This window comes from Salvelinus alpinus, chromosome 6 (assembly GCF_045679555.1).
Source record: "Salvelinus alpinus chromosome 6, SLU_Salpinus.1, whole genome shotgun sequence".
In the NCBI taxonomy this organism is placed as follows: domain Eukaryota; kingdom Metazoa; phylum Chordata; class Actinopteri; order Salmoniformes; family Salmonidae; genus Salvelinus; species Salvelinus alpinus.
Genome location: NC_092091.1, coordinates 54,770,546 through 54,788,490, shown reverse-complemented (window position 1 = coordinate 54,788,490; position 17,945 = coordinate 54,770,546). Strand labels below are relative to the sequence as shown.

At 45.7% G+C, this 17,945-nt stretch overlaps 1 protein-coding gene across 2 annotated transcripts in view; it reads left to right on the top strand.

Moving 5' to 3' along the window:
* The window catches only part of LOC139578900 (catenin alpha-2-like), a 707,491-nt gene that overhangs the window by 214,474 nt on the left and 475,072 nt on the right, over positions 1–17,945 (top strand). For both annotated transcript variants that reach the window (XM_071407028.1, XM_071407029.1), the window contains exon 6: positions 312–578. In XM_071407028.1, the coding sequence (XP_071263129.1) occupies positions 312–578 (267 nt within the window). The remainder of the gene's footprint in view (positions 1–311; positions 579–17,945) is intronic.

The window sequence follows — 17,945 nt, the reverse complement described above, 5'->3', positions numbered from 1 at the left end:
TCCTTCTTGAACCCGTCTCCTCCCCTTCATCTGCCCTGATTGAATTAGGATTTAGTAGGTGACATCAATAAGGAATCATAGCTTTCACCTGGAATCCCCTGGTCAGTCTATGTCATGGAAAAAACGGGTGTCCTTAATGCTTTGTATACTCAGTGTATAACATTTCCTAACCATAACATTTTGTAGACAATATATAACATGTCCTAAACATTATACAGTATTTCCTAAACAGTCTACAACATGTCCTAACCAGTATATAGCATTTCCTGACCAGTATATAACATTTCCTAACTCACCCGTCTCGTCTTCAGGAGCTGAAAGACCCCCAATGCCGGGACGAAATGGCAGCAGCACGCGGCGCCCTGAAGAAGAACGCCACCATGCTCTACACGGCCTCGCAGGCCTTCCTGCGCCACCCGGACGTGGCAGCCACGCGCGCCAACCGCGACTACGTCTTCAAGCAGGTGCAGGAGGCCATCGGGGGCATCAGCAGCGCCGCCCAGGCCACCTCGCCCGGCGACGAGAAGCACGGCCACGCTGGCATCGGTGAGCTGGCCGCGGCCCTCAACGAGTTTGACGTGAGTACCATAACCGATTTGGCTCTCCTCAGCCCCGTGATGAAGTCGGAAGCGTTGTGTGGAGTTCTATGGTGTCTGCAAGGCTGTGAGTCTGGCTGTGGTGTATTTCTAAAGCTGTGCCCAGGTGAGTCCCAGGCTGTGGTTTCCTTCTTCTCTCTGTGCTCTGTGGCCACATCACAACTATTAGCCTTGTGTCCATGTGTTCTCCAAAATGGCATCCGTTCTGGCAAAGCGTCTTAGAAAGGGATTCTTGTATTGTATTGACGCTTTTTTGGGGCGGACGCGTTTGAGTTTTTGACAGTTGTACAGAGTACTTGATCTACTCTACTCTACTGTACACCCATGGACTCGCACAGAGAGACGGAACAGTGAATGCCACTGACTAGCAGTACCACTGAATCCATCCACTGATATGCTCTCACATTCCGTCATCACACTTCCCCAAAGCCTTGAAAGATCTTGATTCAGAGAGACTTTTGCCTTCTTTTTCAACAAACTGCTCGGGTTTGTCTCTGTTGCCTCTGCTTTCATAATAGATTTTTTTTGACACCCTTTTAATGACTTACGACGTGATAAAGCTCTATCTGCAACCGCAGCCAACAATTATATCAGACCATGAATTATTCAACTAACATTTGCAAAGGGAGAGAGAGCGTCACAGAGGCACACAAACACTAACTCATGCACACACACACACACACAGACAGACACACAAACAGACACACAAACACACTTCCGTTTCCCACCTCAGGTGTGTGGGACTGACTTTCCCATATTCGTCTCTTCAGTCTTTCGATTCCCCAACACAGCCTGCAATACCACCACATGCGCATTGCGTATCGTCTGTTATTTCCTTTGTGTTGATATGATTTACAGTAACTTCGACAGATGACTTCATTCACCTGAGCATTTTCAAACATCGCTATTTGATCAAAGGATTACTCTGAGGCAGGTCATTTACAAGCTGAACAAATGCCACCTCAGCAGATAAATCCGTGTACATTATTGTGTGTCCTATCTAGTGTACTACTTTTGACAAGAGCCCTATGAGCACTATAGAGGGAATAGGGTGCCATGAAACCCTGCTGTTTTCAATCATCTCTGTATGTAATCTTTCATTTAACTTCCCTTTAAGTACACACACTGGCAGCACTGGAGGAATACATATATTACATAGATATTCCTAAATATTATTGCTAACTTGTACAAAGAAGTGGCGTCAAACGGTGGCAAATTCCAGAGCGGTTTCTGCTGGTTCGAGAAATATGACTAAATGCTCTCACCTAGTGGCCAACGACTATAAATACACATTTAACTGACTGTTTGTTGTCATACTGACTATACAAGGACTGAAAGTTAACAGTTCTTTGATGACATATTTAATGAAGAATGTTGAGTTGCATTTGAATTTAGTCTTTTATCAGATGCTCTTATCCAGAGCAACAAGAGTTACGTGCCTTGCTCGGGAATTCAAACCAGCAACCTTTTGGTTACTGTCCCAACGTTCTTAACCACTAGGCTACCTGCCACCCCATTTAAGTTACATACCAATAAGCAGGCAATATATTTCGAGGGAGAATATTGAAAAAGTAATAATATCTAATGTCATTGGTTTGATTGATCGGGCATGTATTATTGGCATTATAGTTAGAAGCGTGGCTTTGAATACATTAGCAGCTTTTAATGCATTTTTGTTTCATCGATCTGATAGTATTCCGTGTCATGAGTGTATTATGCCTTGAAGTGTAAAGTGGTTGTGCACGGGACTTTTAGTAGCTTGTAGTGCAACAAAAACACATCACTCGTGTGTTATCCTTTGGGTTGGCTAGCATACCACGTGGGTTGTGGTACTCTTAAGGCGTCCGCATGCTTGTGCGTATATTATGACGATATTTTGGTTTGTTTTTGTCTTCAGCAAGGTTTTTTTTATGGCTGTTTGTGACGACATTTTTCTCAGAGGTAAGCCGAAGTTTGAAAGTCTACGCCTCTTCGTCGGTGATTGGTCAACAGTAGGGATTCTTCAAGTCTTTGTTGTCATTCAACGAGAGACGACTAATTTTCATGCACGTTTTTCCACTTGAGAAATACGGCACCAAACATCTTAGTTAGATGTAGAATTGTGCGACTGAGCTCTCCTCGGCAAAAACATCCAAGTGAATGACAGTTTTATTGAGTTATCTTCGATTCATTCGGACTGGCTACAGAGTCTCAAGATGGACAAGCAGTACTATTGCTGCTGTTTTCCCGTTTTTCAAGGGAACCTAGTATGCAGACCACAGCAGGCTGCTTAGGGGAGGACGGCTCCTAATAATGGCTGGAACGGAGCAAATGGATTGGCATCAAACACACGGAAACCATGGATCTATTTGATACCAGTCCACCTATTCCGTTCCAGCCATTACCATGAGCCTGTCCTCCCCAATTAATGTGCCACCAACTTCCTGTGATGCAGACACCTTTACAGGGCATGATGTGCTGTAAATAGACTACAGGTAGACCAGTAGCTGAATATAATTTGTATTATAGTGCCCCCATGTGGCGAAGTTGAAAATTGCAAGCATGTCTATACACCTGTCACTCAACACCTGCAATGTAGGTGAGGCTAACACTTGCTTAGATATATCAAATGCAAAGCCTAAACATCACATTGAACGTGTTAAACATTTTTCAAATGGTGGTGAATATATAGCCTGGTCCCAGATCTGTTATGGTGTTGTACAGCCAACGCGTGTGGTCATTGGCTATACAGAACAAACAGATCTATAAGTCTATAAGTCTGGATATACATGATCGACATCCAAGACGACAGCTGTAAAGTTTGGCGTGTTGGCAGTGTTTTAATTTACGATTTGAACAACATTTATAGATACTGGCCCTTTTTGTACATCACGTTGATGTCCTTTCAACAATGTATGCGGTTTTAATCAGAAGATCAGGCTCGAAGACCAGATTGGCACAAAGCATTTTGGCCACGGGAAATACACCCTATGTAACACGTTTGTATATATTCCAGCCGACACAGTCCCTCCAAAAGGGCGATTAAGGTCGGAGGTAAACGCCAAATAGATGGTGGAAACCTCTTAATTACTCTATGCCTGTTACTGTCTGGACATGTTCAGCAGTTCCCCGGCCCGTTTTCTAGCGATGAATCCATTGGAGCAGTGGCATGCTACAATGGAGAAAGACAGAAGGGTAGGAGCGCTCTCTTTCAGGTATGCATAATAAACAAGAGAATTTACAGACCTTGATCCTGACAACCAAACTAATCCTCCCGCTTCCATCTGCTGTCCGAGCACGACGGGGGGGACCAGGCAAGGATGCCGAGTGAGGCCCCGGACGAGACAGTCTGTTGTGCCGAATGGATGTGGAACGAAATGGGGATAGGGGCAGAGGACCTGAAAGGCAACCCCTAGGTCAGATGACAGGGCGACTCCTGGATGGAGCGTCGCTGCAGCGATTGGACTGCAGTGAGTCAACACTCATCTCAAGTGAACAATTTTAGCTGACAGTTTCAACGGATGTGGAGTACTTGACTCTAGAGAAGGTGTTTTCTACGAGAGGACTACACATCCTTCATCTCAACGTTAGAAGCCTTCTCCCTAAGATCGAGGACATTCGCCTACACTCCGGTAACTGTAAGGTGGGAGGACTTTGAAACACGGCGAGATGGTTCGATAAAAAACGCTGAGATTGAAGGTGTAAATGGTGTAGTAATTAGAAGAGACCGCAATCGCAAAGGCGGGGGAGTTTGTATTTATGTAAGATCAGACATTGGGTTCAACTATAGATCAGATTTAAGCCATGACTTAACTATAGATCAGATTGAAGCTGTGTGGTTGGACATTATATTACCAAAATGCAAACCCGTTATAGTCGGAACCTGTTACAGACCACCAGAACAGCATAAGTTTTATGAATTGTTGGAGGAGACTTGTTCCAACTGTACAGATTTTGGTAAATCAAAGGTTTGGTAAATCAAAGGTTATTGTTAAGGGTGATTTTAATTGTAATACAGGCATGCTCAAAAAGGTCAATGCTACTTTTAAAGCTCTTAAGAATTGTTGTCATCTGTTTTCTTTACACCAGCTGATTAATGAGCCCACCAGGATCTGTCCTTCTACCCAAACCATCATTGACTTTGTGTTGGTGTCGGATAGATCAAAGACATCAAACAGTGGGGTTGTAAACTATGGGCTCGGTGATCCTTCCATCATTTTCTGTACAAGGAAGGTTCATAAAACTGTTTTTAATTGTCATAACTCAATAAAAATGAGGTCTATGAAGAACTATAGTGCAGATGTTTTTGTTCATTGTTTGAGCAAATTGGACTGGTCTGCTGTATTAAAATGCAATGAGGTAGAAAATGCCTGGGGCAATTTTAAATGATTGTTTTTAGATGCTGTAGACAAGCAGGCTCCAGAATTTTTTTTTAAGACTAAGCAAAGAACAGAACCATGGATAAACGACAACATTTAAAGGCCATTAAGCTTAGAAATGAATGCTTTCTGGAGTTCAGGATATCCAGGGCAGATTATATTATTTATAAACTCTAAGAAATTAAGAAATTAGGTTAACAGGATGATAGAGAAGGCCAAGAAAGATTATTTTAATGACAACATATTTGAGAATAGTGTGTGAAGCTGTTTGGTTACGGTAACAGATTCAAGGCCAAAGCTCAAAGTCTTAGCTCGGACTTTGGAGGAAAGGTCACATCAGACAAGACTGTGGTTGCTGCAGACAGTCTGAATAGCTATTTTACGACTATAGCGGATACATTAGTTAGCAAGTTACCTTGTCAGTCAGATTGTTATGGGAAAAGTCAAGTCCAGCAGTTTTGCTCGCAGCAGGGGATTCAAGTCTGAGTCAACTGTGCTAAAGAAGCTGAAAGAACTTGACCATTCCAAATGAACTGACCTTGACAACATTCCTCCCAGGTTTCTAAAGGAAGCTGCGGTAATTATCACCCCCTGTGTAAATCACATTGTGAATCTGTCTGTTGAACTAGGGTGTTTTCCCAGTGAACTAAAACTTGCCAGGGTCATTCCTCAACAACAAAAATAATAAGTTAGATCATGGAAACTATCGGCCTGTCTCAATCCTGTGTATTTTATCGAAGGTGATGGAAAAGATTACGTTCAAGCAGATTGAGAGTTACATTTCCTTACATAACCTGCCACAGTATATGAGCTCCAATCTGGCTTTAGGAAATCCCATTCCACCCACACTTGCCTACTATATCTAACTGACCACATCAGGAAGGAAGTAGGTGGAGGGACATTTTGTGTTATGCTTATGTTAGATCTCCAAAAGGTGTTTGATACAATGGATCATGAGATTCTGTTAATCAAACTAATAGCAATGGGCTTTAACAACTTGGCCGTAAAATGGGTTAGCTCTTATCTGCAAGGAAGAGAACAGATGGTGGATGTATATCGGACCCTGTCTAAACCCAAAATCTTGAACTGCAGGGTACCCCAAGGGAGTGTGCTGGGTCCACTTTTCTTTCTGTGTATATAAATGATCTGAAATCTGCCTGTGCATGTCACTTTTTCCTCTATGCAGATGATTCTGCACTGTTGGTTTCCCACAAAGACAACAAAGTGGTTGAGAAAGCTGAGCTTCTGAATGTCAGCAAATGGCTATATGACAACAAGCTGTCACTTCACCTTGGAAAAACAGAGTCCATATTGTTCGGGTCCAAAGGGAAACTGAGGAAATCCCCAAATGTTAACGTGGTAGTAGGTGACATAACAGCAAAATATGTTGCATCCTGCAGCACTAATTCCAAAAAGTTTTGGGACACTGTAAAGTCCATGGAGAATAAGACCACCTCCTCTCAGCTGCCCACTGCACTGAGGCTAGGAAACACTGTCACCACCGATAAATCCATGATAATCGAGAATTTCAATAAGCATTTCTCTACGGCTGGCCACGTATTCCACATGGCTACCCCAACCCCAGCCAACAGCTCTCCACCCCCGCAGCAACTGTATGTATCAGCGATGTCGCTCTTGCTGCTGGTGATTCTTTGATCCACCTCTACGCAGACAACACCATTCTGTATACATCTGGCCCTTCTTTGGACACTGTGTTAACTAACCTCCAAACGAGCTTCAATGCCATACAACACTCCTTCCGTGGCCTCCAACTGCTCTTAAACGCTAGTAAAACTAAATGCATGCTCTTCAACCGATCGCTGCCCACACCCGCGGCCCGCATATCATCACTACTCTGGACGGTTCTGACTTAGAATATGTGGACAACTCTAAATACCTAGGTGTCTGGCGAGACTGTAAACTCTCCTTCCAGGCTCATATTAAGCATCTCCAATCCAAAATTAAATCTAGAATCAACTTCCTATTTCGCAAAAAAAAGCCTCCTTCACTCATGCTGCCAAACATACCCTCGTAAAACTGACTATCCTGCCGATCTTTGACTTCGGCGACGTCATTTACAAAATAGCCTCCAACACTTTACTCAGCAAATTGGATGCAGTCTATCACAGGGCCATCCGTTTTATCACCAAAGCCCCATATACTACCCACCATTGCGACCTGTATGCTTTCGTTGGCTGGTCCTCGATACATATTCGTTGCCAAACCCACTGGCTCCAGGTCATCTATAAGTCTTTGCTAGTTAAATCTCCGCCTTACCTCAGCTCACTGGTCACCACAGCAACACCCGTAGCACGCGCTCCAGCAGGTATATTTCACTGGTCACCCCCAAAGCCGCCTTTCCATACAGTTCTCTGCTCCCAATGACTGGAACGAATTGTAAAAATCACTGAAGTTGGAGACATATCTCCCTCACTAACTTTAAGCATCGGCTGTCGGAGCAGCTTACCGATCGCTGAAGCTGTAAATAGCCCATCCAACCAACTACCTACAGTTGAAGTCAGAAGTTTACATACACTTAGGTTGGAGTCATTAAAACTCGTTTTTCAACCACTCCACAAATGTCTTGTTAACAAACTGTAGCTTTGGCAAGTTGGTAAGGACATCTACTTTGTGCATGACACAAGTCATTTTTCCAACAATTGTTTACAGACAGATTATTTCAGTTGTAATACACTGTATCACAATTCCAGTGGGTCAGAAGTTTACATACACTAAGTTGACTGTGCCCTTAAACAGCTTGGAAAATTACAGAAAATGATGTCATGGCTTTAGAAGCTTCTGATAGGCTAATTGACATAATTTGTGTCAATTGGAGGTATACCTGTGGATGTATTTCAAGGCTTACCTTGAAACTGAGTGCAACTTTGCTTGACATCATGGGAAAATCTAAAGAAATCAGCCAAGACCTCAGAAAAAACCTCCACAAGTCTGGTTCATCCTTGGGAGCAATTTCCAAACGCCTGAAGGTACCAGGTTCATCTGTACAAACAATAGTACGCAAGTATAAACACAATGGGACCACGCAGCCGTCATACCGCTCAGGATGGAGACGCGTTCTGTCTCCTAGAGATGAACGTACTTTGGTGCGAAAAGTGCAAATCAGAACAACAGCAGAACAACAGCAAAGGACCTTGTGAAGATGCTGGAAGAAACAGGTACAAAAGTAAAACGAGTCCTATGTTGACAGTAAAACGAGTCCTATATTGACATAACCTGAAAGGCCGTTCAGCAAGGAAGAAGCCACTGCTCCAAAACCGCATGGCACAAAAATGTATCTCCAAATGTGAACCATAAAATGTGGTTTCTGGCTAGAACCTCCAAATATCTGGATACGAATGCAATGTTGGCATTGGCAGGGGCTCTTGCTCAGTGAATTCCAAACGCTCGCTCTACTGTGCCAATGTTACCTTCTCTGCAAAGGTACATGTTATGGTAATTCGATCTACTTTGCTTTTTATGTAAAACAGTTTTGCTTCCAGAAAGCAAAAAGAGCAAAGCTAATTTGATTCCAGTAGGTAGGCAACAGTTAAATGAGACAAATTGCCCTCTGCCAGTCAGTGTGTGCTCCCCTGAAGCTGCTCGTTCATGATTGATTCCTGCTACACTATACCACACAGCCCCAGCCTGTGGACGGAGACACTATATGTTAGGCAATGCAACGGCTGGACACACATACACGAAGAAACACACACACACACACACACACACACACACACACACACACACACACACACACACACACACACACACACACACACACACACACACACACACTCCTGTAGGAGGATACACAGGACGTAGGGTTCATGCACGTACATGCACACACACACGCACACACACACACACACATCCACAGTGCACACACATTGATTTCAGTAATGGAACTCTTCAGGAGATGGGTGTGTGTGATGACGGGTTCGATCAGTCCTGGTCTGTATCCCTAATGGCACCCTTTTCCCCATATAGGGACAATAGGGATCTGGTCAAAAGTAGTGCGCTTTATAGGGAATAGAGTGTCATTTTGGACCTAGTGTCCTCAGACTGGGTCAGTCTCTGTCTTGTCCCCTCCCTGGACTGAACTGGACTGGGCTGGACTGGGATGAGAAGGGATGGAGGGATGGATGGAAGCAGAAATAGGCCCAGCCAATCTATTCACAAACGAGTGAAGCAATCGAAAGGGAAGGTTGTTTGTTGATGTGAAGGAGGGTAGCTGTGTAGTTCATGCGTCAGATATATGATTTAGTAAAAATGTATGTTGAGAGAATATTATATTCAACGTTGGACAGAAAACACTGGACACATTGTAGAAAGCATTGCACTCTGGCAGCCTTGGGTCTTCACGCTTACTTTCTTCAACTTTTCAATCCAGATTTTATTTTGTAATTGCAAAACGAACCACCCCCCCCCCCCTTCCCTCCAACACCCAGCCCCTGATCAGAGAGAATGTAATATGTCAGACGGCAGCGCATGTAGCATGCTCACACTTCCTCATCTCCCCAGGCCAAATGAATATTCATCACTCACAGAACCAACCAGCACTCCAGTCCAGGGGAAGGTGTCTAACGGAAAAAACACCGACAAAGTACATCTCTCCTGTTATTTAGTTTTTTTTTTAAAGATCAAATATCCTTATTTTTATTACTCCCATCTATCCTGTTCTCGTTTCTGCCAACTCCTTCTCTACCAAAGGTAATGAATCCCACACAGTGACCTTTGGAGAAGGAGCAGGCAAATCACACTATCTGCAGTAGAAGTCAGCCAAGCTATATTGAATGTATTGTTGTCTGTATGTGTTCAGTTCCACCTCTCTGCGTTCAAACTTTTGCGTTTGAGCGACGAGTTGAATGACATTTTTTTGGTATTTAGTATTGATTTCCCCTGTCCCACGGAGTAAGGCCTGCAGCGGCCTGTCAAGGTTGAGCCATGACCAAACCTTCCCAAATTAAAAAGGGCTGGTTGAGCTCTTTAAAAGAACCTAGCTCCGTTCTCTCCGCTCTCCTCATAGGCGCACACAGACAGACAAAGGTTAGCCGAGGTTATTGAGCAATGTGACACTCAGACTAGAGCTGAGGCCGGAGAAGGAGAAGGAGGGAGGGAAATGAAAGGGCAGCTTTATGAATAAGACTCCTCCTGACAAAACACTTTTAACACGAGAAGGTCAACTCGGGACATTTAGCGGTAGCTACCTGAACCGAAAGATCCATCCATGTCCTTTTAATCATTTTTTAACCTTTAGGTTGTCCGATTTGAGGTTAAAATACATCTTTCATAAAGGAGAACGTACCTTTAGGCTATTAACCTCAAATGACCCTTGACTCCCTAATGAGAAAGCACTGGGTATGGTGAGGAAGACCGGTTCGCTCCTCCAAAAGGCCAAAAAGCTGTACTTCATAATATGTTTAGAGAAGTGAGGAGGGTTGATTGATTTTATTTGACAGTCCCTATGTATTGCACTACTTTTGTCCAGAGTCCTATGGGGGGGGGACTGGAGACTTCAGCTCACACTCCTATGTCCATAGACCGTACTAGCTCACCCTAGTGAGCCCAGCCACAGACCCACAGTGGGTTGAGAGAGCTGGCAGTGGCAGTGCAGACTCTGATATGCTATACTAGCTAGCTAGCTATGAACCGGCAGTGCATTAGGTCTGCTTCATAGGGGACTGGCTGGCTGGCTGGCTGGCTGGCTGACTGACCTACTGACTGGCTGATGGGCTGACTGACTGGCTGGCTGACTGGCTGGCTGGCCGACTGGCTGACAGGCTGACTTCTGTGATGGCTGGGACTAGCCAAAGTCACACACACTAACGTTGACTGCGCATGCAAACATTGACAGAGAGACATACAGTATAGATAGACAGACAGGCAGACAGGCAGACATACTCTCCCCTCTCTCTATCACTGTCCCTCCCCATCTCTCCGGCCTTGTGCAGCATTGAGCTACTGTACTAGCACACAGAGCCTTTTAAATATTGGCCCTCAGGGCCTCTGTCTCCCATTCAGATGAAATGGAACACCTAGAGCCATCTGCATTTGGATTGCAGAACAGGACTAGCCGTGAATCACTGTTTGCGTCCCAAATGGCACCCTATACCCTATTTCCTATTACATATATAGTGGCGTACTTTTGACGAAATGGGCCATGGTCAAAAGTAGTGCACTGTATAGGGAACAGGGTGCAATTAAAGACGCATCCACTATGTATACACAGAGCTAGAGTGAATATGCAACATTACAGCAATAATTACTCTTGGTAATGTCATGCAGTTAGCTAACACACACACACACACACACACACACACACACACACACACACACACACACACACACACACACACACACACACACACACACACACACACACACACACAAACGCGTAAAAGACTCTGCTAAAGTACTGTACTGGTAGGGATCTGACTGTCAAGCCGGGATACAAAGCAAGCTTCTTCCTTCGACCTGTTTCCTTGTGCAGCTGTCTTCCGTTAGTTGATATGAGGGGAGTTAGATGAGGAAAGATGCCTCTGTCGGCGCCCTGCAGAGCTTTTTAATGTAATTGCATTTCACATCAAAATGATTGCCTCAAAGCTCCCCCTCAGTCAATCCCTTTTACCCTTCTAGTAGCAAATGAGATGAGACTCTGGCTTTTGAGCTGCTGGACACACACACACAAACCAAACACACACTCACGCAAACAGACAGACGCATGCACACACACACGCGCACACACACAACTATACACTTGGATGGGCTCGTGGTGATGACTGGAGCGGAATCAGTGGGATGGTATCAAACACATCAAACACATGGTTTCCATGGTTTCCATGTGTTTGATGCTATTCCATTCGCACCGTTCCCGGACATTATTTTGAGGCGTTCTCCCCTCAGCAGCCTCCATTCTCACACACACACACGCACACACACACACACACACACACACACACACACACACACACACACACACACACACACACACACACACACACACACACACACACACACACACACACACACACACACACACACACACACACACACACACACACACACACACACACGGACATCTATCAATATGGCAGGATTGGCTCCAACAGTGGACACACACACACCAACAGACGCACACACACAAACACAAACGCAAATTTGGACAACATCTATTAATACGGCAGGATCGTCCGGCGGTCGTCCTTTACGTGTCACATTGGCTTTGCTGCTATCAGACGTCTGTTTAAATCGTATTTGACCCTCTACTTGAAGTGAAAAGGCAGAAACAGGTGCCTCCACAGTACAGCCAGAACACCAGTAGGGGGCATTGCTGTATCACTTCTCAATCCAGTCTTTTTTTAAATCCCTTTTCCAGTGGCTTCGTTCTTCACTGCTTAGAGAGAGAGAGCAAGCAAGACAGACCAGAGAGTGAGTGAGTGAGTGAGTGAGTGAGTGAGTGAGTGAGTGAGTGAGTGAGTGAGTGAGTGAGTGAGTGAGTGAGTGAGTGAGTGAGTGAGTGAGTGAGTGAGTGAGTGAGTGAGTGAGTGAGTGAGTGAGACCGCCCTACACCTCTAGCTAGTAGTGTAGCATTAATGAGATGTAGGTTGGGGTACATAACTCCTGGTGTTTGATGTAGATGTTATTGGTCTATTTAACCTATTACATTTTTTATTTTAGGACGCCTTTAGGTATTGCAAAATGATTTGATAAAAAAAATCGAACTTGGTCTTTACTGCTGTAGCCCATAGAAACACATTGAATAACACATTCATAATGTGTTACTTAGATTGACACACGAGACTCTTAAGGATGAAATGCTCCACTGCTAGCTAATTGCTAGGTGCTGCTGAGCTGACCAAAGAGAATACTGTTGGTCTTCAGCGGGTGTGTTTTGTGTTTGCGTGTGTTGACCCCTGACCTTTCGTCCGGTGGCTAGCAGATGGATACTATCTCATACTATCTCACTGAGAGAACCCAGTCAGCATTCCTTTCCTCTCCTCCCTCGTTCCCTCCCTCCCTGAGCCGGCTGGAGAGGCACTTCTCTCACACACACACACACACACACACGCACACACAGGTTCCTGCGTACGCGCGTTGCAGTGCCGTGAAGCCTGCGGCAGACATCCAAGTCAGTCTGGATTATTTGACGTGTGTTGCTGCTGTTTTCATCTTCACGTCCTCCCGGCCGTTTTCTGTTCAGATACTTTCTATCTGATGTGTAGGTGTGAGACATTATTTTCTACCTGCCATGCTGTTCTTTATCTGTCAGTGTGTGTGTGCGTGTGTGTGTGTTTGGGGCATTCAGTGCAGCATCAACAAGGTACTTACCTACTTAACAGCCTCTATACAGGGTGTATATATATATAAATATATATATATATATATATATATAATGGTGCCTGTAGCTATATACCATATTTACTATATAGATGCAGGGCTTACAGGGATCCTAGCAACCTAGCCTTTTATCCACATCCATTATGTTCCATAACTGGATTGCACTAGCACTAGCCTAGCGTAGCCTATTGAATCCTATTGAATCCTATTGTAGCAACTGTCTGTTACTGACTGACACAGACACAGACACACACACACAGACACACATACACACAGCACGTTAAAGAAGACAGGTCTTAGGGGAGATCCGATTCACTCTGTCTGTGTAGGACAGCCAGTCACAATAGTGTGTGTATGTGATATTATGTCTATTGGCGGATAAAAAGACGTCTCTCAAATTAGCGACTGGTGCCTGACATGGTGAACCTCATAAATGCCACGCGGCAAGGTGACAGTGTAGTATGTCTTGACGCAGTGTCAGGCAAGAGGGAGAGAGGGCTGCTTAGGAGGGTGTGTGTGTGTTTGTTTGTTTGTTTGCTTGTTTGTGCGTGTGTAATAGTAACAACATCATCCCCTCCCCTCACTCTCTGTCACTCAGTAGGGAGTGTGCCTCGTTGCCAACACCCACCAAGGGGAAGTGATTAGGGAGGTGTTTGTATGTTTTTGTAGGGGCAGCAAGTGTGTGTGTGTGTGTGTGTGTGTGTGTGTGTGTGTGTGTGTGTGTGTGTGTGTGTGTGTGTGTGTGTGTGTGTGTGTGTGTGTGTGTGTGTGTGTGTGTGTGTGTGTGTGTGTGTGTGTGTGTGTGTGTGTGTGTGTGTGTGTGTGTGTGTGTGTGTGTGTGTGGACGTGTTTAACTATTCTTGTGGGGACCAGAAGTCCCTACAAGAATAGTAAACAAAGTAAAAATTGACCAGCTGGGGACATTTTGTTAGTCCCCACAAGGTCAAATGCTATTTCTAGGGGGTTTAGGGTTAAGGTTAAAATTAGTGTTAGGGTTAGAATTAAGTTAAATATTAAGGTTAGGAGCTAGGGTTAGTTTTAGGGTTAGGAGCTAGGTTTAGGGTTAGGATAAAGTTTAGGTTTTTGGGTTAGGGTTAGAGTTAGGGTTAGGGTTAAGGTTAGGGTTAGGGTAAGAGTACGGGTTAGGATTAGGGTTAGGGGTTAGGGAAAATAGGATTTTGAATGGGACTGAATTGTATGTCCCCACAAAGTTAGGTGTGTGTGTGTGTGTGTGTGTGTGTGTGTGTGTGTGGCTCAGTTGGTGGGGCATGGCGCTTGCAACGACAGGGTTGTGGGTTCGATTCCCACGGGGGACCAGTATGAAAAATGGATCCACTCACTGGATAGTCGCTCTGGATAAGAGCGTCTGCTAAATGACTAAAATGTGTATCCCTCCATCTCTGCGTGAGCAGACGGGAAGTTAGGAACAGTTCAGAGGAAGTCTGAGTGAGCAGCATACTTAGTGGAGAGGCTTTTCCAGGGGAGTGCGGGTGCCCGGCGTTCGTGACGGTCTGAGAGGCTCGCCGTGCCCCTCTCCGGCAGAGACCGTGGCAAAGGAGCGAGGCTGCAGCACTCTAATGTATGTAGATGTATTCCAATGCTGAGGAATATTTTCCTGGTAATTGCTGTATCAATCTGTGCACTCTTCACTATCCTCACCGTCTCCTGTCTGTCTCTCTTCCTTTCGAGTTTTCTTTCGTCCTCGCCGTTTCTCTCCTCCTTGATCTCACTCTCTCTTCTTATCACTTTGCCTTTTTTCCCTTCTCTCTCGCTCTCTCTCCGTCCCTCCCCCCCTCTCAATCTTGCTTTTCTCTCTCTTGCTTCCCGTTCCGTCTCTCTCCCTCTCTACCTCCCTCTCCTCTCCTTCCCTCTCCCTCTCCCTCTCCCCCTGCCCTCCCTCCCTCCCTCCCTCCCTCTCTTCCCTCCCTCTCTTCCCTCAGAGCAAGATGAGCCCTCCCTCTCTCTGACTCACATTGCTGCCTGGGCACCTGAGCATGTGGGTGTTCTGTTCTGAACACCTGAAATGACCCTTTATTGCCTGTAGAAGAAAACTGGCAGGAGAGAGAAGAAAATGATGTCCGTTCCACTGATCACTGTGATCTGTAGCGCCTTAGAACACATGTTAACATGAGATACGTGGAGAGGTGTGTGTGTGTGTCTGTGTGTGTGTGTGTGTCTGTGTCTGTGTCTGTGTGTGAGTGCATGCAGACACACGCAGAACACGGCGTACACACGTTCACACCTACAACGCATGACCACCTGTACACACTGAACACAAGCACACACACACACACACAAACTCAACACAACACAAGCACCCCTTACAAACTCCCCATCCCCCACCTCACAGACCCCTCTCTAGATCAACAAGTATTCTCGATACTATCCTCGGCACAAAATGTCGGCCCAGCTCCGGTCGATACTCAGCAGCTGAGCCCATATCCCCAAGGTGCGCTGCTAGATAAGGACGTAGTGGGCCGTCGGCGGCCCGATCGACAGGCACCCTGCTGGGCTCGATACAACTCCACTCCACCACTGATTCCCACCTCCACCAGGCCTCCCGCCAGCAGACACCCACCTCTTAATTACCGCTGATCGGAGACGTGGCCTGACGAAATTGCACACGCGCCAACAAACGAGAGCACTCACATGCACACAAGCACACAGGTAGATAACCACGGTAAGGTAGACAGAGGCGCTAACAAGCGCGCACACACACACTCTCCCCCACCGCACACACACACACACTCTCCCCCACCGACACACACACACACACACCAGTCAGTTTATCTCATTCTCCTCAGACAAATGCACCTGTCAGACGGCAGCAATATGAAGAGGCAGTAGCCCAGCTGATGAGTAATGAGACATGACCAGAGGAGATAGAGTAGTGTTGGTTGTTGCCCCGCGGCTCGTCAGGTAATTAGCGTGTGTCTGTGTGTGTGCGCGTGTGAGAGAGACAATAATGTTAATCAGCCAGGTAAGAGTGTGGTAAGCGCACAGCATAACCACGGGACCATCAGTACACAGTCAGTCGACATAGATCCCGCCAATATAGATCCGTACTGATCCCTCTCAACCTTCTGTATTGTCTGGATCCATGATGCTCAATCGACGGTCTCTCTCTCTCTCTGCGGAACACCGGTGTTCAGCCCAGGCTACCTGTGGACTCTCGCGGCTCTCGCGATGCGTTACCGGACGCTGTTAGTGTTAGCTATGAGTTGTCCGTGAACTGGGAGAAGCAGTTCCCGACGTCACAGTTGCAGTGGTAACACCATGCTTGAAGGATACCTTTAAACTTCATTCCTAACGTCTACGGATCACATTTCTAACCGGCGCGTCGTGTCACATAGTACCATGCATTGAAGGCTGTCTAGCGCAGCAGGTGCGTAAGAGACAGAGCACTGTTATTTCCCTCAAGTTAGCATAGCATAACGAAGCTAAGCGTAGCGTTGCAAAGCAAATCCTAGCATAGCATAACATAGCTAAGCGTAGCATTGCAAAGCATATCATAGCATTGCATAGCATAACATAGCTAAGCGTAGCGTTGCAAAGCATAGCATTGCATAGCATAACATAGCTAAGCGTAGCATAGCATAGCATTGCATAGCATAACATAGCATATCATAGCATTGCAAAGCATATCATAGCATTGCATAGCATAACATAGCAAAGCATAGCGACATAGCAAAGCATAGACATTGACTCGGACATTGGGGAACCTCTCCCTTGTTCTGCTCAGTCTTGACTTGTTCCCACATTCGGGCCACATTGTCCCTCAGCAAGAAAAAATAGAAGTACAGACTCAGATCCTATACAGCGTTTTCCCCACTTCATTCCGTCTCTTCCTTCCCTGCACAAAGTGCTTGGGAGAGCAGGTTTTCCAGTAGGAGGGTGGGCGCATAGAGAGAATCGTCTCCCTCAATTAGCCATCCTTGAAGTCAAGGTTGTTCCTTCCACACTCCAGGTGCATCCGCCCACACACACACACACACACATAGTCACACACACATAGTCACACACACTGAGCCAGGATGATAGTTAAGTTGAGACCCATGGCTTTGGCTAAACTCTAAACACTGTTCTCAGATCAGGCGTTTGGCAGGCAGGGAGCAGGTACAGAGAGTTTCAGTGAGACACACACAGTGAGATGGAGAGGAGACAGTGTTGTGGCGTCCTGCTCACGGCAAATACAGCTGGTTTTGGCCGCTCGTCCAAAGCTACTTTGAAAAGTTTTGACGCCGGGTTTCAACAAACAGACATACTTCACACACACACACACACACACACACACACACACACACACACACACACACACACACACACACACACACACACACACACACACACACACACACACACACACACACACACACACACACACACACACACACACACACACAGCTTGTAGTCCTGGCATAGGGTGGCGTATCCTCTGCTCACGGTGGATACGTCTGCCGGCTCACTGCCCAGGGATTTGAGACAAAACCAAAACAGGACAGATTACAAACGGCCAAGCTCAAATTCCTATCTCCATGTCACTAAGCTCCTTCGCTCAGGGTTTGCATTGAAGGCAGAGGCAAAACACCGTGTTTCCTACTAACGGGAAACAAAATGTGCAGTCCTCTGTACTGGGGGAAGAAAAACACACCCA